The following is a 24,163-nucleotide window of genomic DNA, read 5'->3' as shown; positions in this document are numbered from 1 at the left end:
ATATGAGCACATGACAATTACAACCCCTCCCCTCCCCTCCATAGACATGGTACATTCAACTAAATGCTGACTCACCAGTGTCCACTGGGCATGCTCACTTGAGTGCCATGTCTTAGGATTCTACCATTGAAGAGGCAGGTGCAGTCCTGCAGTGTGGTGCAGTTCCTGGTGTTCTCATCATAGTATGGCACCTCTGCTGGACACCTGGGGTAACAGCCTGCAGAGGATGTGACAAGAGCAATGGCAGAAATGGTGGAAACTGAGAATAGGGGGATTCGACTTGATGTAGCAGCCTGCAGCCGTCTTAAAGGGATATTCCACCATTTGGGGAATTACTCATTTTCCACCTCCCCTTGAGTTTAACAATTGATTTTTACCTTTCTCCAGTTCATCCAGCCGTTCTCTGAGTCTGGCGATACCAATTTTAGCTCCAGCCTAGCATAGATCATTGAATCAGATTAGACAATTAGCATCTCGCCTGCTAGCATCGCGTTTAAAAGTGACTAAGATTTCCGGTAATTTTCCTATTTAAAACTTGTCTCCTCTCAAGTTAGAAAGTGTAATAAGACCAACGGAAAATGAAACGTAGCGATTTTCTAGGCTGATTTGACATGGAACTATACTCTCATTCAGGCGTAATAATCCAGGCACTAACCAATTCGTCTGCTGCAGCTCAACCTCGTTGCAGGAAGTTATCCTACAGGGACTATTTTCAGGTGCTGGATGATATCATTGTGCTGCTGTGCCCATGGTGTTCCTTGATTATTACGCTGGAATGAGAGTATAGCTCCAATTGTTTAACTCGAGGAGGTGGAAAATTAGTGTAATTCCCCAAATTTGTGGAATATCCCTTTAAGATGACTGCTTAACATGATTATTTCTGAGACTGATACGTTTTCAAACTGGTATTGAGCATACGTCATGGCTGCAGGCGGCTACATCCAGTCGAATCCCCCTAACATGCTGCCTAGAGCAGCAAACCATTGCTCCACCCACACCAAGGTGATTGGCTTACAATTTGTGCACCTGAGTGACTTAAGATGTGTACAGTGGGCATTGCTTTGAAATGGCCACTTCATTCGCGCATTATGTGACGTGAACCTGCGTGAAACTTTAGTACCGCGTTCAGCCACTGTGCGTCGCTCTGCCACTGTAAAAATTACCTCGATTTAGGCTACTTGGGTATGCATAAGGCTTGGGTACACAGTGGTTACTGAATAACTATAACGTCCATTCCTGCGTTACTCTTGATATCTCTAATATATTGACTTATTGTTTCCATAGGCATGCAGTGATTGCTTATTGAAAATATAGATTAGCCTAGACACATTATTTAATTGTAGAGATATGCGCAGGATAAAGCATTCTCTCCTTGCACCGCTCTCCCTCAAACAGGTTGGCTTCAACCCCACACGCAAATCAAAACAGTGTCTTGAGCAAGAACTGTTCATGCAGACTACAACTGGCGTGGTGTAGCCTACACAACTTTGTTCAAAATTGATGCATTCAAGTTAACTTTGCAAAGTTAGTGTTATAGCCTACTTATCACAACGTTGTCAATCGCAAACGCTAATTTATTCTAACGTCTCTACTGAACTACCTGCTCAATTTGCGGAGGACGAAGAGAAAGCACCTTTTTGATAATTGAGTCAGTAGAGAAATAACTGTTCAGAACTAATCTGTAGGCTTCTGGGGTAGGCTTCTGCAGAAAACAATGTTGTTGGCGATTTACTACTATCTAGCAACGTTTATAACAGGCTACGCAATAGAGGCTTAGACAACTATGACCCACGTTTTGGTTTCGTACATTAATTTGCCATACTTCTTGACTGCAATGTAGTCATTTGATTGCTTGACAGGTTATTTTTACTTTTCTGTACAATAAACAAATACATCTGCTGTATGCCACAGAATTACGCACTTGGCCAGCCTGTAGAACGGGCACGTTTTGAGAGAATGAGAATGTACGCACGCAAGAATCTGTAGGCTATTTGTGGCGGGTTACCAGCAAACAATGTTTAATGCATTAACTCAAGACCTCAAACTTTTCTAAACAATAAAAACAGAAAGGATGCAGCAGGCAGCATTTCCAGTGGAAGAACAAAATGCTGAATGAAGCCCAAAGCTATGAAGGCATATCTGGCAAGTGTTTATTTTATGAAGACGTATGATTGCTTTGCTTTCATTAATGGTTTCGCTATAGTGAAGTTTGTAAGAAGGAGACATAACGCGTGAGCATGCCACACTATGTTCCCTCATGGGATCAAAAGAGTATACTTATACTATCCAGGGACGCGCTCACACAGCTGTGGTAGCGGGGGCAGGAGGACAACTGTTAGCGCAGGCTTTATATAAAATTCTTTAACAGAAGCCTTATGAAATAAAGGCCTGCCTCGAATGCAGGCTTGCCCAAAATAAAGGCCTGTGGTTTACGCAGCCTACAGTAAGTAGGCTGGATAACAGACCCGCCACAATATGCGGTATGATGATTTTTTACGAGCAAGATGTTTTTGGTGCCCTACGCGCACTGCATGTTCTTAAATAACAATGAAATATCATCAGTAATATTCAACCATTATTTTGTGATTTGGGAATAATGTATATTTTCATTAAGCACAGAGAATCACATGTCAGTCCCCTCATATTTGGCTGACTTCTGCAGACCCGCAAAAAAAACACTGCCACTTCCCTCCCTATATTCCACTGATCACACATCAGACATCAGATCAGCTTGTAGGCCATTAGCCTCAAGCCTCAGGCCCCTCCTTCTCCTCCTTATAGCCCAGAGGTGGAAAGGTGTGATTTGTTGGGGGCAGAGCCGGATTAATAATTCATAGACCTTCCACCTAGCCCTGGTGAGTGGGGGTCGCTATGCGTGTGAAACAGCACCATTGAGTAGCCTATGCGAAATAGCCTTAGGGCTAGTCCACACGTACCAAACCGATCTTTTTTCCCTCCGTCTTCCCTGAAACCGTATCAAGAATATTTGCGTCCAAACGGATCCATCTCAACACGACTCAACACGTTACTTCATATCCCAGGCCTATAGGTGGCACTGTTTGTTACAGAAATTGACCAAAGCTTGCGTGCTGTAGGCTTATAGGCTTAGGCTATACAAACAGACAGAGTAGGCTATACGACGAAAATGGCTAGTGCAAGGAAACCAGAATTGTTAGTAGTGAACTGTCAACTGTAAAACTAATAAACGTCACGTACGGTTTGTGAAGGGTGCAGTCCCGTCCTTTATTTGGCTAACGCAGGTACAAATAATCTCCTTTACTTTCTTTGGTTGTAAAAAGAGTATATACTTATACTATCCAGGGACGCACTCACACAGCTGTGGGACGAGCCCTTAAGAACACACTCTCTCGGCCATACCCGCGAGGGTCTCGATGTCTCTACAGCTGTTAAAGACCTGGCCTTATCTGATCATTTCTGCGTGTTCTTTGTCCCCACACACTCAAAACACAGCTATGATGGTAAAAAGGAGAATCATAAATGATCAGACAAGTGCTCTCTTTCAGCAAGCACTATCACTAAAGTCAAGTCAACTGTCAGACTCTGAAGACTTATTTGATCACTTTAATGATGCAAAAATGGCAAACATTATGGATGACATTGCTCCATTACAATTCAAGAAAGTTAAGGACAAACAGAAAGCACCATGGAGGCGAAATCCAGCATTTAAACTTCTAAAAAGAGAGTGTATTAAGACTGAAATAAAAAGGCGTAAATACAAACTTCAGATCCACTATGAAATCCATAAAGAGATGCTCCGCACATATAACTCTGAAGAGACAGTCTTTCTTTTCTAACATTATCAATAGAAGTTCAAAAACACTCGTATTCTATTTTCAACTGTTGATAAGTTAACAAATCCCCCCTCACAATTAGCGCCTGAACTTCTCTCAGCTAATAAATGCAATGAGTTTTCATCTTTTTTTAAAGGTAAAATTGACAAAATCAGACTCAACAATCTGCTCAATTACAAATTCAACAACCTGAACTTCCAGCAACAAACAGAGGGAAACTAAACTTGATGTCAGAGTTCAGCTTGATAGACTACGAAACACTACGAAAAAACGGTACAGAATCTCAGCTCTTCCACATGTGTCTTAGACACTCTGCCTACCAATTTCTTCAAAACTGTTTTTCACCTCATAGCGGCAGATGTTCTTCAAATTGTAAATGTATCACTGCTGTCTGGCACTTTTTCTAAGTCACTGAAAACAGCTGTTGTAAAGCCACTTCTCAAGAAGAATAACCTGGATGCCTCCATGCTAAACAATTACAGGCCCATATCCAATCTACCTTTTATTGGCAAAATTATTGAAAAAGTAGTCTTTAATCAATTAACCACCTTCCTAACATCAAATGGGTATTTTGATTACTTTCAGTCTGGTTTTCGGGCAAATCACAGCACTGAAACAGCTCTCATTAAAGTTTCCAATGACACGCCTCAACACAGATTCAGGTAAAACATCAGTCCTAGTGCTACTGGACCTTAGTGCAGCATTTGACACTGTTGATCACAATATTTTACTACACAGACTAGAACACTGGGTTAGATTTACAGGCATAGTTATCAGCTGGCTAAAATCATATCTACAAGAAAGGAGCTTCTTTGTTGCCATCAGAAAACTGTACCTCAACACCAACGTCCTTGACCTGTGGTGTTCCCCAGGGGTAGATCTTGGGGCCACTATTATTCAACCTCTATATGCTCCCACTTGGACAAATCATTCAAAATAATTTGATTTCATATCATAGCTATACAGATGACACACAAATTTACTTAGCTCTATCACCAAATGACTATGGTCCTCTTGAATCAGTGTATAGAACAAATCAACACCTGGATGTCTCAAAATTTTCTTCAGCTGAACAAAGAAAAAACTGAAGTAATTATATTTGGTAAAAAGGAGGAAAGACTTAGGGTTGCCACTCTCCTTGACACAAAAGGGTTGAAGGCAAAGGATACTGTTAAAAATATTGGTGTATTAATTGACAGTGATCTAAATTTCAACAGCCACATGAAAGCGATAACTAAATCAGCTTTTTCCCACCTCAAAAATATTGCCAAACTCAGAGGGCTGATGTCAAAACATGACTTAGAAAAACTCATTCATGCATTTATCTCCAGCAGGGTTGATTACTGCAATGGACTGTTCACAGGCCTTCCTAAAAAGACTATTAAAGGGACACCAGGCAACGTTTTCGTTTCGCTTTCGTTTCGCTCATTACAGGGCGAATGAAGACTCTCTCACCCGCCCCTACTGCCTGTAAGAAGAATATCCCGCTTGCAAGTTCAGTGTATCGTACCCGCCGACCGAAGCAGGATCAGTTTACATCCTGCATACAGCACAGAGGCAGGCTAACGAAACTCTAGCGTTGCAAACGTGTGTATAATGGCAGAGCCAGTGAAGAAGCAGCGAAAACCCTTGACGGAAGATGCAAAGAAAAGGAAAAAAGCTTCAGACCGAGCGAGGGGAAGTTTCGTAGAGAAAAAGCATCAAGCTTGCCTGGTGTCCCTTTAAACAGCTTCAGGTGATACAAAATGCAGCAGCTAGGATTCTAACAAAAACTAAAAGAACTGACCACATTACTCCAAGTCCTTGCACTGGCTTCCAGTAAGTCACAGAATTGACTTTAAAGCACTATTGCTTGTTTATAAATCAGTAAATGGAGCGGGACCTAAATACTTGTCAGACATGCTTACTGATATATTTCTACTTTAACGGCACCGACAATAAAAAAATCCAGTGGAAACTAGATGGCAGAAGTGTGTAGGCCAATCGGCCCACCATATTTTTCTACTTCGCCACCTGCAGATGTTTGACAGGTATGATATTTCGAAACGCCATGTTATTTCCCATAGACATTCGACGCCCGGAAGTTGGGTGGACACGGCTGTTTTGAAGGCGGGACTTCCGGACAGGTCTATGGATGTGAAGATGGGCGCAGAGAATAATTATTAAATGTCTTGAAAAGTTATTTTCCTCGCGAACCGTTTATCACAGCAAGTGGCTAGCACCGTTTAAAAGATGAGAAATGGCTCTTTCATGTGACACGTGTGATGAGTACTTCTCGATGAGTTCATCAGAGAAAAATGGGTGAATTTGGACGCACTTCATGTATGCATATTGCAGTGTCAAAAAAGTGAAGCGCTACGCAAGCTGCAGGGAGACTGCGGCTCACTGATAGCTATTATAGGTCACTTCAAATCAGCGCGATTTATCCTTATTTATTATACGGCTCTTCAGAATGCTAGTAGAACGCTCCATTGACTTGAATGGGATTTCCCAAAGTTCTAGCGGTAAATAAATTCATTTAATGTACCGTGTTCATGTCATGTACCGCTGCAAACATAATTACCGCTGTCAATGGCAACGGGTTTTGTGCTTCTGATACGTCTTTCATATCACTACGCTAGGACTGGAACTTCATTCAAACGTGAAAGCAGACGGTTGATCAGTTGCGTTCTAAAGACTGTTTGATTCAAGTTCAGCAGCGTGTGTTGTTGCGAACTATTTGTTTCTCAGCAAATGCCACGATGAACGGTAACAAATAGGCTAGGTTATGTAGGCTAAAGTCATATATCGTGGGTAGTTTATTATTTCGTTTTGGCAAGTAGCTGTATAATAAGCGGGATAATGTATAGAACGCCGGTCATTACTGTGAAAATAAGTCCCTTTAGGGCGGAACAAGACCCCTCCGCTGCGCGTCGGGGTCCGGTTCGCCCTGTCGGGAATTATTTTCCCAGTAATGACCGGCGTTCTATACATTATCCCTTACTTATTACACGGCTCTTCAGAGTGCTGCAGAAAGTTCCATTCACATGAAAGGCCCGAACGTTGGGAAGGCCCAATGTTAAATCTATATAAATCACCGGCAAAGTATATAATCACCGCTGTCAATGGCAACGGGTTGATTAACGTCTTTCATATCCCTCCGCTGCCACGCAGCAACTGAAACTGTCAAGTTCTATCTGTGTGGCGAACTATTTATTTTGTCAGCGGAAGACACGAAACGGTAGCAAAATCATTTTGAAAGATTCGTTGTGTTAGGTTTCTTTTCTCGTTTTGGCAAGTAGCCGTGTAATAAGCGGGATAATGTATTGTCCACCGGTAATTATCAGAAAATAAGTCCCTTCAGGTCGAAGCAAAACCCCTCCGCTGCGCATCGGGGTTCTGTTCTCCCTGTCGGGACTTATTTTCTGATAATTACCGGAGGACAATACATTATCCCTTACAGGCTACTGCACATTACATGATCTGTCCGATACTCTTTCTTATTTTTAAACGTCAGGGCCTATACAAATTCCACCGTATCTGATTGTATATTTGGGGTATGCTAGCTCTTACCTGCCCCAGTGGTTTGTATGTGACTTGTCTGTTCTGAAAACCTATAACCCTTATGAAAAACAATTGGCCTATTTTAAGGAGCTTCAAATAAACGAAATCTGCTGAAGTAGCCTAAAGCATGTAGGCTAATGATTCCTAAAACATACTGTACCAAACGAGTACTGTACCAAACTGTACCAAAGTCCATTCTGTGGCTATTGAAATTTGGGTACTATCGTGTTAACTGTAACCCACCCTCTGAAGCCTTTTCTGACACATAGAAAATACTTTTTAATGAACCTGACGTGTTCTTCATTCTCTGATTCTAAAAATGTAATTTTTGAGTCATTAAAACTTAATACAAAGTGGTTTTGAGCCATTTTAAATCGCTGAGCTGCAGCGTCGCGCGTTCGTAGCCTGTGCGCTCCTCCTCCGTCTACTGACAGCCAGGGTGTATACATTTCTTCTACGGCTGCAAACGGGATTCACTCGCAGTTAACCAGATATTTCTTTATTAGGGCAGGGCAGGCATATTTCCATAAACCAGTCTGCTAAAGTCTGTAGTGAAGTCTGTGTAGGGTTTTCCAGGCTCCATTTCTTTTTACGAGACACCTTGCTCACAAGAGCCATCTGGCGGTTGTTTGGGTTGTTGCAGCATTGTTGCAGCGTCACTGGAGAAATACAAATTAAAGTCGCATGATCCCGCATGAGGTCACATGCGATTCACGCGTGAAGCTGGCCAATTTGAAGCAATGCCCACTGTACACACAGCTGTCCATTCACTCATGGTCCATCGCTTATCACCTCAAAAGTTGAGATTAGTTTAAGTTCAAAGTCCATCCCCCAATCCCCCTCCCCCTGTTTTTAAAGGCAGACCTGGAGCATTTCCAGAGTGGGTCCCATCAAGAACATTTATACTGGTCTGTTGGTTCCCTAACCTTAGAATAATTTATTCTTTTTTAATATCCACAGTGGTTCTGATATTTATAATGTAATTGTCTGACGCATTTATAATAGGCTACGTGCACGAAAGGCTTTCTGTGCACTTGTTTGTTTCCGGTGGAGCCAGGTATGTTTAAACCTGTCGCTGTTGTTAATGCAACACTAGGGAATCAGCACGTTACGACAAAGAATGATTTATGTGTGTGTTACAATTGTTATTATTGTGCAAACAAGATATTCAGTGTCAGAGTGAAGATGTAAGGAGCAGAAGAAGACGCCGTTATAACACAGTTAACGCTCCACCGATATGATGAGCGTACAGGAAGAGCCTTTTGTGCACCTATTACATTGCTTTATGATGATTGTATTTTGCAACACTTATTTGTTTTTTTTACTACTGATGACTCAAAGGAGAGTAGGGGTATGGGACACACACACACACCTGTATGTGCTCAGTTTAATGTAATAGAACACTACTGCCTTTGTCTTCCATGGACTCTGATGAAGACACAGAAGTGTCAAAAGTCTATTGCTGTGCACCATAATAAAATACATCTAAAAGCCATTTCTGTGTGCTCTGGTGAACCTTCCCCCTCTCCACATGATCGGTCCCGTGAAGAACCAGATTTGAATTCAGAAGTGCACTGGAACTACCTTTTTTGATTTGCTACTAATAATATTTATGATTCCTATAGTTCTTTTTTGTGATGCTTCCATTTACCTTCCAGTTTGCTATTGAAGGTAGTTTCTAAGGTTTAGTTTTTAAAGGCTACCCTTAAAAAAAATAACTAAAGTAATACTATAACATTTCTATATTAGTCTATAGTAGTGTATACTTAAAATACAAACATTCAGAACGTAGCAACATTTAGCATACGATGGAGGGGGCTTTTAGCTAGTTGGATGGCAGTAGGCTAAGTAAAATAGCAATGTTTCAAAGATAAGGTTCATCAGAATCCTGGGATATGCCCACTTGACAATGGGAGAGATAGAACTAACGACTGGCCTTTGGGCATAGCAACCATCTATTTAGAACTAGTAACGGCAGTTTGGCTGTAAGTTTTGAAATTTGAGTTGAGTTAATATATGTGTCAGGAAAAAAGTAGTTCTACAAACAAGAAAATGTTAGCGATTAAAACGTTTAAATTATAACAGAAAATGAACACAACAGTGGAATAAGCGGGAAAACAGTGGAATAAGCGAGACTCAACGGCGATCTGTTAACAGAAAATAATGCACTTACGAGGTTACGAGGGCCGTATTGCAACCGCGACCGTGCATTATTTTCTGTTAACAGACCGCCGTCCATTGGTCCATTATCCCTTAAATCAGCGGTTCCCAACCTGGGGTCCGCGGACCCCATTAGGGGTCGCCAGAGTTTGCAGGGGGTCCGCACAATATTGCCTGGGCTGAGGTTGTAAGGTTGCCAAAGTTATATTTATAAAATCATGTAGCTATTTATTACCTCTGAACTTATACGTTTGTAATTAATCACTTTTTTTGTGTGTGTATGCGGGTAAGAAGTTTGGGTAGGGGGCCCTGGCTTGTCTTAGACACAGGCAAGGGGGCCTTCAAGGAAAAAAGGTTGGAAAACACATATGCATATACATATATGCATAATACAATGTTCTGTAATACATCTATAATACCCTTGGCCTCTAAAGTGTTCCTATAGTACAGTCTTAAAGTACTTCTATAGTATGTCCCAAAATTCCCAAAAGATTCAAATAATATCTATAGTATTCCTATAAGATTACTAATAATATGCAAATTACTCCTATAGTTCTTTTTCACAAGGCTATAACATTTACCTTCCAGTTTCCCATTGAAAGTGTAGTTTCTTCCACAGGTTGGTACTTTTCCACAGGGGTCATAGTGCCAGATGCATTCCTCACCCTCCCTGTTATAGTAGTCACAGAACACAGCTGGGAGAGAAGGGGAGAGAAATACCATCTACTTAATAAAGATGTAGGCTATATGTAACAGTTTATAATACCTTTGCGGTGCCATGGAATTTTGAGGAACCCAATGCCTTTTTATACAGGCTCATAAAATAGGCTATAGAGTTATTTTTAAATACATCAATGACGCAGCTTCTTGGAAAAGCTCAGTCAGCATTGTTGGTAAAAATATTGCATAACAAAGTGAGACACAAGATCCAGTCACATAGAAGTACAATCAAGATGCAGGGTTTAAGTACACAACAGCAAAGGATAGATAATCATACAGTAACAGTGGCAAAGCCAAGAGCCATCCAGTCTACCCTAATCAATGACGCAACGGCTGTTGACGCAAAACAGACAACAAGAAGTGATATCGACCCTGGCGCCTTACATTAGGCCATCCTTAAAAATATTCTTGTTTGCAGTAACAGCCAAAAAAAAAAAGAAAAATGGGTCGGTAGGAAGGTCAATATTTTTTTTTTCAAGATTCAAAGTAAAAAAAAAAGTAACATTTTGGTCATGGTAATTATATAAGTATTGTAACGTGACTGAAACCCGGACATATATTCATTTCAGTTACGCCAGCTTATTTTTTGTATGTGGGAAGGAGACTCGGTTTCACTCTGAACTTTTAAATGAAAAATGAGTGTATTGAAATGTTCAATTTCACAACAGTATTTAAGACCGTGGCGTATTACCAACGTCAGGCCTAGCTGTAGGTAAGCCGCCCTCAAGGCGCATATGAACAAAGGAATCGCCCCCAAATAATAAAAAAAACTCCATTCAAACCAAACTGAAAAAGTTCAATACGCAGTTGTTCGTTAACCCACTTTCGTACAATAGCATACATATAAATAGTAGTCAGTTTCAACAATCCTCTATTGAGCTCAGGAATATTAATGCAGGCTACCAGTTTTCCGACAACGTCGGTCACATAGGCCGACAACACAAAGTGAATCGTGCTCCTAGAGCATACGATCTCTAATCAAAAGAAAGAAAATGAAAGAAAGAAAATGTATGAAACGAAATCAAAAGTTAGAGTAGGTCAAATATCAACTGAAGGAGTCAGGGGTGAAAGAAGGGGTGAGACGTTTTGTTGTGTGGGCGCCGCCACGGAAAATTAGGCTATAGTTTGTTGTAACGAGGAATTTAAATGGGATTGGGGCAGCGGTAGGTATTGAGGGCAGGTGAAAGGGTTTTTGGAGGCTACAAACAGGCTTAGGGAAACCGGTCACAACAGAAAAAGTTTGTATCAAACCCGGCATCCAGCGCTGTTCGTCATAGAAAGCTCCTTCTCCCTGTGCAGAATTCTCGGAAACGGATGTCGGGGTCCAAAAAGTGCTCCCAGGGCATAGAATAATCCACCAGAGTATCCCAATAGAATCCATACGATCCTTTCCATTCTCAGTACTTCTCTCTTGCCGCAACTCATCCGCCATCGGCCCACACTCTCCCCGCCACAGACTTCATTCAAATAATGACAGGCCTACGCTCACTCACGTCATCGCGTCACGTCCCAACACAAACAGACCCCCTCAACTGCCACCAGTCTACGCCAAAACCCACCAGTTACTATTTAATTAATATATTATTATCATTATAAGTAGGCAGGCATAGCTGACCGCTACACTCTTACCCCCATGGAAAAACAACCCATGGTTGGCAAAGAACGTCTACTCAACCAAAGCCATGAAAATCGTCGTCATCAGACTCTTCCAAGAAAATGTTGAGCACTCTGCTTTTCTTGAGCATCTTTTTCAGCAGCAGTGGGAAAACAAGGTTTTAGATTGTTTACATGGATCGTACACAGGTCTTCTCCCGTGTCTTCTCTGACAACTTGGAAATTCACAGGGCCTAACTGCTGTATGACTCTGTAAGGTCCTTTCCATTTGGGCGCTAGTTTTGCTGTAAAGTGCTTTGCTGCTGAGGATTGAGCATGGTTACGAACCCACACTCTATCTCTGGGTTGGTAAGTTACATCTCTTCTTTTTTTATTATAATTTCTCAGCTGTCTAGCTTTTGCCTTTTTGCTGCTGAGGTGTGCATTTATTTGTAGGTTTTTGATGTGCTGCACCACTTCATAGCCAGAGGAATCAGGTGATGGGGCTTGTCCCTGTACAAGTTTATCCACAGGACTTCTGAGTTTTCGCCCCAAGTGAAGCTCCGCAGGTGTCAAGCCTGTCGTTTCATGTACTGAGGAGTTTAGTGCAAATCTGAATTCAGGAAGGTATTGGTCCCATTTCCGATGATTATCCTCGACAAATTGTGAAATCATGCATTTTATGCTCCTGTTTACCCTTTCAGTCATGTTGGTTTGTGGATGGTATGCGGTAGTGAGTTTATGGGTAACTGTCCATGTTTCACAGAGTTCTGTAAACAAGTTGGAGACAAATTGTGAGCCTCTGTCCGATAGAAGAAAGTCTGGAACTCCCCAACGTGTGAGAATTTCTTTTTGAAACAGCTTTGCAATTACTGGTGCAGTAGCAGCACGCATGGGAAATAATTCCACCCAGCGGGTGTAGTAATCCACTAATACTAGTAAGTACTCATGGCAGCTTGGGCTACGGGGAAAAGGCCCCATAATATCCACTCCCAACATCTCATTTGGAAAAGTTACTTCAGTCTGTTGTATTTTGCCACAAGGTTTTTTTATTTTCCCCTTTGTAGGTCTGACATTTCAAACAGGATCGGATGAAGTTTTTGACGTCGTCCCACATTTTTGGCCAGAAAACTACGTCATGGAGACGTTTGTATGTTTTAAACATGCCTTGATGGCCACACAACGGAGAATTGTGATATGCCTGTAGAATGGTGGTTATGAGTGGTTTTGGCACCCAAAGACGGTAATTGTATTTATTGTCAGCTAGGTGAGATTTCCTATAAACCATATCTTCAATCACAGAATATTTGGATTCTGAGACTTTACAACCCTCAGCTAAGGCTTTGATGATGCTGGATATTTCAGGATCTTTCTGTTGTTCCTCCCACAGTGTGGTCATGGAAAAGGGAAAGTCTTCTGTATCCTTCTGACTGGAAGTCATCATACAGGCAGGGCCAAGTGGAATCCTAGACAGAGCATCCGGTGCCACATTGAGTTTGCCTTTCCGGTATTCAATTACAAAATTGAATTTTTGGAGTCGAAGTGCCCATCTTATAAGACGACTAGATGTTTTAGTGCTGTTCATTACCCACTGTAAGGAGGCATGGTCAGTCACCACAGTAAACAACTTTGGTTCCAAATAATGCTCCCATTTCTCTAGAGCCCAGATAACTGCCAAACATTCTCTCTCTGTAGCAGAGTAATTGCGCTCTGCTTTGTTTAGGGTACGGCTTGCATAAGCGATCACCTCCTCGTGACCGACTCCCTTCTTTTGGGCCAGGATTGCACCCAATCCCACGTCACTGGCGTCTGTATATACAAGGAAAGGAAAATCCAGGTCAGGATGTCCCAGAATGGGAGGAGAGGTAAGATGGCTTTTGAGTATATCAAATGACTTCTGACACTCATCACTCCATTTGAAGGCTCGTCCTTTTCTTTTCAGGGCATTGATTGGTTCAGCCACTTGAGAGAACCCTGGCACAAAGCGATGGTACCAGCCAGCTAAACCCATGAAGCGCTGGACTTCCTTTATGTTCGTAGGTGCTGGGTAGGATTTGATAGCTTCCACTTTTACTGGATCTGCGGCTATCCCTTTGGCAGATATGACATGACCCAGGTATTTGATTTGCCGGAGACAGAACTTGGATTTTTTTAGATTTAATGTAAGTCCTGCAGCTCGGAGTTTCTGAAGTACGGCGTTTAGATCTTGGAAGTGTTGTTCAACTGTAGAGGAATATATCACTATATCGTCCAAATAAACTAAGCAATTCTTCCCTCTAAGTTCAGCGAGCGCTCGTTCCATTAACCGCTGGAAAGAGGAGGGCGCGTTCTTGAGTCCAAAAGGCATTACCCTGAACTGAAAAAGGCCAGCAGGGGTCACAAAGGCTGTTTTCAATTTGCTGGAGTCATTCATGGCGACCTGCCAGTATCCACTATTGAGGTCCAAAGTGGAAAAGACTGAGCACCCAGCTAGTGATTCAAGTAGCTCATTGATATTAGGCAACGGGTAAGCGTCCGTTTCGGTCACTGCATTCAATTTCCGGTAGTCAACGCAGAACCTTTGACTTCCATCTTTCTTTGGGACTAGTACAACAGGAGAAGACCAGCCAGAATATGATGGTTCAACAATCCCATCGTTGAGCATTTCTTGAAGCTGCTGTTCTACAATCAATTGTTTTTCTGCAGACATACGGTATGGCTTCTGCTTGATTGGAACCTCGGTGTTGGTGTATATATGATGTTGCAACAGTGTGGTTCTTCCTGGCTTCAAAGAACAAAGTTCAGGCTGGGACTCCAACAGTTGTCTTAGGCTTGTTTTTTTCCCAGTCATGTAAGTCAGCATTTGCAACTGCACTGTCAATGTAATCCTGAGAAGTTAGTGCAACAGGAAGTGGAGTCAAGCAAGGAGGAGGAACAGAGGACAAGAGAGTGAGTTTGGGAGTAACACTGCAGTTGGAGGCTTGCTCATCACTCAGTTCAAAGAAGTAGATCTCTGGTTTGTTTTTAAAACGGTACTGGTGGTCAGATGCATGGATTTGTAATCCACTGTAATATAAGTAATCAAGACCAAGGACTACTCGGTAGGCCAGTGCTTTGGGAGAGAGCACTGCCACTGGCAAGGTACAGACATTATTGCTTAGGTCAATGGTTTCCTCAGCCCAACCAAGAGGAGTCTCTGTTTCCCCATTAGCCAGGAATAGTGGACCAGTGGTCCAAGGCTTTAAGTCATGTTTAGGCCTGTTAAGTGCCCTCCATACGCTATCAAGAACCAGAGTGTAACTAGCACCTGTGTCAACGATAGCCCTGCTGCTCCATGTGTCAATGGCAACAGGGACCACCAACTGTTGGGGTATGCCACAACTACCAGGTCCTTGCTCAGTCTCAGCTCTAGCTGCCTGCCGTTTTTCTGCAGAACCTTTGGAGGCAGAAGTCACAGACATTTTTCCACCATGCGGTTCCAGCTTTGGAGATCTTTGCATGTTTTTGGAAGATGGGCCCGATGACTGATGATCTCCAGCAGGGGAATGGTACTGGGGACATGAACCAGGTGAGTGTTGGCCTTTGCAACGCCAGCACATTACTGGAGGTTTCTCTGTGGGTTTATTTATAGTCACTCTCTGTTGTTGTGAGTTTCTACTGGTGTATGCTAGGCGTTGTTCATACTGTGCTTGTTGTTCTAGGTCTTTCTCTAGCTGGTGACCAAGCCTCACAAGCTCGTCCACGGAATTGACTCGTCCACGGAGATGACTTGCAAGCTGCGGCCTAACATTCTTCAGGATCATTTTCACTATCTCCAAATCAGCAATGTCAGGATGCCAATGCTTACAAAGAGCTCGATATGAAAATGCAAAGTCTCGAATAGACTCTTGTTCTCCTTGCCTCCGTTTCCTCACCCGGTCTGCTAACTCGTCTTCATAGTCTTCGGACAAGAAAGCGGAAAGAAAGTCCTTCTGAAACTCAGCCCAAGACACAACCTGAGTTCTGGCAATCTCCCACCAATCGCGAGCCAGAAAGTCTTGACACTTGGACAAATACAGAAGAGGATCCGGATCATCATGTGATCTGCCATAGGTAGGAAAAGACAGTTTTAGATGGTCTGTTTTGATGACACTGGGTTGTCCTGGGGCCAGGTGAATTGAACTGAGCAGAGGCGTTGAACGGGAAAGGAGGGAATTTGTGTTAGAAAAACTGCTTTCAAATTTTTTTTCAAGAGCCTTCAATTTACTGTTTTGTTCACTGTTTTCTGTCTGTAAGTTGCTCATGGCAACACATAATTGATGCATTTAAACAAATGTGCATATCGTGACGTAACTGTATTGTACGTACTGGGGGCTGTATTTTGGGCACCAGCGCATGGCGTAAAACTCGTTTTTATTACAAATTGCACGATTATAATGGGAAACATAATTAGAATAAAGATATTACGAAATACTATACATCTCATGATGAGTAGTTATTCACCATCATTAGCAAATTGGTAATGACGGTTAAAAGTGATTAGGGGAGAGGCGAGAGACATGCATGGAGCACAGCTGAAGACGCACTGTCACGAGATATAAGCAACTCCTCTGCAGGATAAATGTTGTTTTATTCAGTCATTTGAGCAATATTAGGGTAAGTGTTGCTTTTTCCAGCCTATGTTTTCGATGGTAACCCATTGTCAGTCAATAGTTAAAGTAACTGCATATAACTGTCTTCGTTGACTGACACCTTGGTGAAGTTAGTTTCACTTTGCCAATGAGTTCAAATAATAGACGAGTGCAAATGCGTGAAGGCTATGCTAGGTTTTAGTAATGCATGGTTTAAGAATGACTATTTCATACGGTCTCGCAAGCAGCCTCCTTCAAATGCGCCGTTGAATGCCAAAATATCGATGCATTTATTTGACATATCGCGCTTTGCGTCGTTAAAGGGAATGAGATGTCATTCTCATTGGTTTAAATGAATGTTACGCCCCAAACACACCCATATGACTGATTAAAAAACCTAGGAACACCTTGTTGTGCCATGCGCTCCACGTTTGATAACGAAACCCCTCCCAATGTAAACAATGTAGACTTTTGACGAGTGACGATGCACTTTAGAATGTCATGATAGGGCCCTGGGTCTTCAACCCATGCCTTCAGGCGCACCATTGCAAACCTCATTCTGATGCAGGTTATATATATATTTTTTGACCTGAGGCCCGGTCATGGCAGACTTTGGAGTCATAGGGCTCATCTACCATCTACACGTACCCAACCCCCCCCCCCAAAAAAAATCTAATTATCATTATCATAATCATTATTATGCCTATATTGTTATACATGCACTTTCACTTAAATGTTTTGTGACGTGCACATCAGAGGACTGCTTTACTAATGTAATTGGTTTCATTGCTTTTGCATGGTTGCATGATGCTTGAATAAGAAAAGAAATACTTCTCAAAACAGCAACAATTATATGGGTGCTAATGTTTTGAGATGTTTCCCTCATGCAAGCATCATACACTGGTAGGCAAATAGAGAAATTACATGTTTTTTTAAGAAGTTTAATTTGAATGTCTGAATGTAAGGATTCAGAAAAAAACACAATACCAGCTTTTGTGTACATGGTAAAAGGCGGAGCAAATAGGCGTAAATCACTGATATGTTGATCTTTAATAGCCTAGAAATCTAGACGCGCCCCTAGCGGCTGCCAGGGCTAGATCTTTAACAGAAAGAAGGCTACAATACAGTAGCTTTTGGCCACGTTATATTCAAATTTGACTATACAATACTCAATGCTATACAGTGTATTATACAGTCTCTGCTCTGTTTCTATGCAAGTTCCAAAAATCAACGTCGTTTTATTAAGTGTCGTTAAATAATTAAATAGCCTTCCAACAGGTTGAAGTGGAGCTTTGTATACCAGCGTTATCGATTAGCTTCAGTTTCTCTCGCGCAGATGCCTGCATTGAATGAATGCTCATACCACCACTTTATTGCATGGCTCCATGTTTAATGACATCGATAGCAGAAACGTTTGTTTTCTTTTTTTGTCGGTCCGCGGTTTCTTGATCAAGTGCGCAGCAAATTATCAGACGAAGCACCGGGCCTATTTCACTACACGACTCCGCGGACCAGCAGTCTCCACATTGCGGACCCATATTTTGAGAAATTCTGAATAGACCACAACCAATTCTTCGACACGGTCACCGTTAGACTAGAGGGGAGAAGGGATGGGAAAAGATATGGGCACAGTTCTTCCAGAACTTCGTGCCAACTAAAAGCGTTGTCGAGATGTTTGTGTGAATGAAACGAAGCGTATACATATAGGCCTACAGTATAGGCCATAGTGTGACATGCGTAAACCAATGGGGTAGAGATGACGCCACAGGGTTTTATTTAAGAGAGCCTACGTTTGCATGTAGGCAAGTTATATTCACAATACTTAGGCCTACTAAAATAAAAAAATATTTTATTGCATTTGTATTGGTTGTTTAGAGTAAAAAAATAATCGGTCGGTCTTAACGCAAGTTTACAACCGGCAAGTCGGTCGGACTAAAAGGGGGAAAAAAAAAAATATTTGGGTCGGTTCTAAATGGACAGGGTCGGTCGGGTTACGGCAAACGAAAATATTTTTAAGGATGGCCTTATCCATGTTTAGAAGAACAGTACAGATATCATAGAGGGTCATTACGTAGAATCATACTTTTAGTGTCCAAGTGACCCACTAGTGAGAAATGCAGAATATTAAGGCTGTGGCAGCGCAGTGCTGTGGTACTAACAGCAAGGGTCTGGTCTAGGCTATGGCAGAGCATGTGCTGCGGTACTAACAGCAAGGGTCTGGTCTAAGCTGTGGCAGCACAGCGCAGTGCTGTGGTACTAACAGCAAGGGTCTGGTCTAGGCTGTGGCAGCGCAGTGCTTTGGTACTAACAGCAAGGGTCTGGTCTAGGCTGTGGCAGCGCAGTGCTGTGGTACTAACAGCAAGGGTCTGGTCTAGGCTGTGGCAGCGCAGTGCTGTGGTACTAACAGCAAGGGTCTGGTCTAGGCTATGGCAGCGCAGTGCTGTGGTAATAACAGCAAGGGTCTGGTCTGGTCTAGGCTATGGCAGCAAAGTGCTGTGGTACTCACGGCAAAGATCTGGAGTCCTCCAGTGGACGCAGACGTTCTGCTCACTGCAGGCTTCAGCGTAAGCTGCCACAGCCGTGCAGAAGCCCAGGAACTTGCCCTCGAACTCACAGGAGCACGCCTCCAGTACACAAGCCTGGTAGTACGGATCAGGGTCCACCTATGTACACACATACAGAGAGATATAATACACATCCTACTACATTACTTTATTTGTTTTTTTTCTTCTGTATTTTGTTTTCTTCTTCAGTAATTTTCTCAACGATTCCTGGGACGTTGAAAGACCGGGGTGCACAAAACTCGGTGGGCATGTAGCCCCACAAGGATGACACAGAACCATTGTTTTTCATTTTGATGAAAAGACTGGACCCCCGAAAGGAGGGTAGGCCGGACACAGTTTTCTGTGAATATCTCGAGAACCGTAGGGCCTAGGAGGACCACATTTTTTTGTATGTTGGTCTTAGTGGGCCATGTCAACCCATCCCATAACCACTCATTTGATGTATAGCGCCACCTAGATAAAAATGAAAAAGCAAAAAAGAAAGCATTGTCATCGCAGGTAACTTTAGCTAACATGTTAAAAAAATTGCACGAAATTGGAGGTGTAGGATCATTTTGACAACCTCTGAATGCATGCCAAGTTTCGTGAAATTCCGTTCATGGGTTTATGTGTATATTTAGTGACTGTACACCAATTGGCCTGTAGATGGCAGGACAGTTTTCTGTGAATATCTCGAGAACCGTAGGGCCTAGGATGATCAATTTTTTTTGTACATTGGCCTTCAGGGGGCATGTCAATCCATCCCCTATCCACTCATTTGATGTATAGTACTACCTACTTAAAAATGGAAAAGCAAAAACGAGGCGTTTTGATCAGGTATCTTTGGCTAACATGTTCAAAACTGCACAGCATTTGAGGTGTATGATCATTATGACACCCTGTGAATGCATGCCAAGCTTTGTGGAATTCTGTTCATGAGGGACCATACAATAAATCAAGGCCGTAGTCATGATGTCAACATTGGGGGGGACCAAATCTGGGGGACCCTCAAACAGAATTTCAATACATTTCCTGCAATGCAGAAATATTCTTAAAAATCACAAACAAGTCATTAGTTAAGTCAGTCAATTGGGGTATTCCAATTCCAATTAATTGTGAGAAAATAGGCTACAATATGGAAAATGCTTCAAAGTTCCCTTTGAGTGTGATCGGCTCCAAATATTAATGGGGTTTCCTTAGACTGCTACACCTTTCCAACAAGTTTTGTGAGAATTGTACCTGTAGCTTTTGCGATATTGTTGACAGCCCTACCGCACCGCAGTAAGGTGCAGTAAATGGAAGCTTATAGTGCGCACGCCACTAACGAAAAACGCAAAACCACCAGGACAAACCACTCAGGGTGTAGGCTACTCTCTCTGGAACCATCAATAGGTCAATAATGTTATTTACGTTTGATTACATTTCAGATGGTGGTGCTTGTTGGTTTCCTGTAGTAGCTGATAGCGTTTATTTATTTATTTTTCTATGTCCGAATATTGGGTTACTGATATTGGGAGACCCCCCCCTTGACAGATTGCAGATTGAATGGCCATTTGAATTTTGCAACACAAAGAGCGTGACTAAAGTGCAATGCAATCACGGGGGGCGCTATTTCTTTTCCATTTGAATAAAATGCCTCAAAACGATGGCAAAACGTTTTGCCTAAAATAATCCAAAATCTTTTCAAGCTGGCATTGACAGTTTTGCCAAATATGTTTTTAAAATGCAATCCTACATTGCACTTTAAATATTAAATTGCAAAACGAATTGACAGTTAAATGATGAAACTGAATATTGAAAATTGAAATGGAAAATTAATTGCCATTTGAATTTTGAGACTGAAGTACCATGGCAAAATGGAATGCAATTCAATCCATGTTTATTCTATTTTTTAACCAAAATTATTGGAATTGATTTTAGGATTTCATTGTCACTTTGCAGATTAAAATACAATTTGTTGGATATTATTGCAAATTGCAATATTAAATTGCATAATGAACTGTCAATTGCATAATGTAATGTCTTTTTGAATTGCATATTGCAGATTGCATTCTCATTTGAATAAAGCTACCCATATGCTTCCATAACACGGGGCAAATAGCCTCGGCGCTACAATATCATCACAGTTGTCAAAGTAGTCCGGTGGACAGCCCATAGAGCCCCATTGTGCACCCGGAAATGTTGAGTACACCAAAGTTTTATGATGGAAATATATAGTATGGGTTCCCAGCATGCAAAAACTGCCGGATGCTAATTTGCATATGTTGGGCAATTTGTGTAATTGAGCTAATTAGCATAAATTAGCATAATAGCCTATATTGATCATATTATAAGAGCTGCTTGGCCAAAATGGACAATGTTAGTATGTTTTTAGAGGTTACTGGAGATGCTGTGGAGAGTTTTTTGGTACAATTTAGACATATTTTTGGAGGATAGGGCTGTAGCAATATACAGTAGGGCTGTAACGATACACCAACCTAACCATTCGATTCGTATCACGATTTTTGACCCACGGTTTGATACAAACCTTGATTTTTCTTTTTTTGGAGGGGGGACATTTCAATAGCCTACCTTAGAATACCAGAGGTATAATATATCTGTATTCTTTTATATCCTGATATAAAAAGAGAGAATACTGAATGTCTGATATTTATGACAGCACACTTTATGCAGATTAGCCTATATTAGGCTTAATATTTCTATTACAACTCTACCACATTCAGCTGTCTGGTTGAAGCCTGGAAATATTGTAAACAAAGTAGCATAGTTGGCTAGGTTATCCTAGTCTACTGATTGAACTGTTCAGTTTCCTCATGTGTGTTTAAGGTAATACTGTTCTCCTTGGGACAAGCCTTTTGGGAAACATTGGTATTGATTCAGTTCTCCCAGAATCCCCAGCGCGAAACATCGTGGGAATCTCAAGCACAGTCCAGCACACTGGCGTTGCACAGCTCCCCCAGCAAGCCATTGCCATCCTCGGCGCGGGCATTCCCACATTCAGTCCAGCAATTAGTCTCTGGCACTGCCACACAGCAGGTGGGGTGCACACACTGCAAGAGCCCTACTCACCCTGGGGAACCACAACCACCAGCGGCCCAATGCGGGGCGTGCTAGCAGTCACCTGGTCTGTCGCCTCTCGTCCCCAGCTCCCTTCAGAGAACGCCCTCAGGTCGCACTTTCGCAGTGTGCACCACCGCAACGTTCCTCCAACACCTGGCGGGGCCTCCACTGCCACAGACTCCCCGGCGCTGAGCACCGTAACTGGCACTGCACCTCCGATGCTCCACTCCATCGTCTCGCCAGTCGGGGCAGCAGACTTCAGTTCCATCGCAGCCGGACCACGCTGCACAATCAGGCTACAGCTACCGACGTTGGCGTCCCTCCTCTGCTGCCTTGTCGCAGAGCTATCCTCCGCTGTTCCGGCCGCTCCACACCGCCACGATCGCGCCAAGGCCTAGACTTTCCCTCTGGCTCGTGCCATCGAATTTCACACAACAAACTTTTTTCCCCCCTTATTTTTCTAAATAGCACCGGCGAACAGGCCGACTCGAACAGGCTCCGCCAACCATCCGTCCTCAAGGCACCACCTCCTTGCCGCTCCACCTCTGCTCTGCTCCGCAGCCAGGGCCACCGCCAACTCCAGCCTAAAGCTGTCCGGCGGGGGCAGGGGCTCAAGGTCTGAAGGCCTCTGTAAGCTTTTCAGTACCCTTTACAAGGGTTCTCTTCGGATCCTTTTGCTTGGGCCTCCACCTAGCGGTGAGCATGGACGGATTATGAACTTTCGGGCCCCTGGGCCCAGATGTATTAAGGGCCCCCCATTAATTGTCGCATATGTGGAAGGGGGGTTTGGGGGTCCTTCCTCAGAAATATTTTAATTTGTTTGATGTGATTTCCTGTATTCTGGTGCATTTTGGGGATGGCCAATACTAAATTCAATCAGATTCATAGCCTACATCCTGATGTGTTGATATTGAGGCAATGATTTCATGCAAAGGCTTGGGCTTCAGGGTCCCCTGACCCCTTGGGCCCCTGGAGGCCCGTGCAGTAATTCATCCCTGGCGGTGAGGTCTTGCTCCTCCATGGAAAACGTGCCCATCTACAGGTGCTGCTTTGGAAAGCAGCAGACCGTCCTGATTCACCGGCTGTGGATATAACCGCATTTCGAGGGAGTTAGAAGACAGGTATGAAGAAAGGAGAGGAACTTGCCCACCCTTGATTCTGTCCTGTCCTGTTGCTCCTCCTGATTCGTTAGATGTTATCAGCTGTAACTGCAAAGCTGGGTTAAAACTGTGTATACATGTATCTGGAAAGTGCAGCTGTGCAGCTGCAGGCCTGGTCTGTAGTAATTATTGTTTCTGCAAAGGCAGTGATGTTACATGTGGCAATATATTTACACAGCAAAAACAGCAGAAGGACAGGGATGAAGAGTCTGGAGAAGATGGCAACAGAACTAATGAGGACAGTGAGGAGTAGTAGAGGCTAGTTCTTCCCTTTGTTACTCAATTGTGAGTCACAGCAGAGGGCCAGTGAATAGCTATTTCCAAAATGATTGTGGAATTCAGAAATAACTTGAGAATCCAAATTATTCCTAAACACTGAACATTTTTATCCTCCAAAAATCTGTCTAAATCGCCCCCAAAAACTCAGCAAAATCAGCTTAATGAGAGTAAAAACGTGACCAAACCAAGTTTAAATAGTGATTTTGAATCTTGAAAATTTCAGATATGGACTCAGCATCTCCAGTAACCCCTAAAAACATACTAACATGGTCCATTTTGGCCAAGCAGCCAGGCTAGGATGGAGTAGGAGATGGAGACAAATTGACAAGCGTGATTTATTTTTGCGGAGAGAATGTGCAGGACTGAGCGACGGTCATATTTTGTACCGCTTTGTGGTACATCTAGTTAATATCCTCTAACAGTGACCATGGTCGCACTGTGTCAAAACGGTTTATGATACAATATGCTTGTACATCTCTAAAGTGTGTTTTCCACTTCTGCTGCTCCAGCTTTCTCAACCACGATTACCAGGAGTTTCAAAATGCTCCCTCCCCATTCGCTATGTAGCCAAGATGGCGTCTGTTGAGGGTGAAAAGTGTCCATGGTTCCATACTCAACTTTTTGACTGTAATGGGTGCACCATCCGGGGATTAGCAATGCACTCTGTGTCATCAGGATTTTCAGTGTGAACGCACTCATGAACG

At 42.7% G+C, this 24,163-nt stretch overlaps 1 protein-coding gene and 1 long non-coding RNA gene across 4 annotated transcripts in view; one reads left to right on the top strand and one right to left on the bottom strand.

Annotated features, from left to right (window-relative positions):
- LOC121697867 (von Willebrand factor-like) overlaps positions 1-24,163 on the bottom strand; it is a 169,119-nt gene that overhangs the window by 91,492 nt on the left and 53,464 nt on the right. The window contains exons 24-26 of the mRNA XM_042079654.1: positions 18,924-19,080; positions 10,097-10,210; positions 76-217 (exon numbers count right to left, since the gene is read on the bottom strand). Coding sequence (XP_041935588.1) covers positions 76-217; positions 10,097-10,210; positions 18,924-19,080 — 413 coding nt within the window. The remainder of the gene's footprint in view (positions 1-75; positions 218-10,096; positions 10,211-18,923; positions 19,081-24,163) is intronic.
- LOC121697490 lies at positions 12,731-15,635 on the top strand. 3 transcript variants are annotated; one of them, XR_006026464.1, is made up of 6 exons: positions 12,731-12,766; positions 12,896-13,095; positions 13,219-13,434; positions 13,552-13,693; positions 15,241-15,375; positions 15,509-15,635. It is a non-coding gene; the product is annotated as an uncharacterized LOC121697490 (long non-coding RNA). The 3 variants fall into 3 exon arrangements; XR_006026465.1 differs by having other exon boundaries at positions 12,896-13,421; XR_006026463.1 differs by having other exon boundaries at positions 12,896-13,434.

Source organism: Alosa sapidissima, chromosome 22, assembly GCF_018492685.1.
Source record: "Alosa sapidissima isolate fAloSap1 chromosome 22, fAloSap1.pri, whole genome shotgun sequence".
Lineage (NCBI taxonomy): Eukaryota > Metazoa > Chordata > Actinopteri > Clupeiformes > Clupeidae > Alosa > Alosa sapidissima.
The sequence above is the reverse complement of the archived record's forward strand: the minus strand, read 5'-3'. Positions and strand labels throughout refer to the sequence as shown.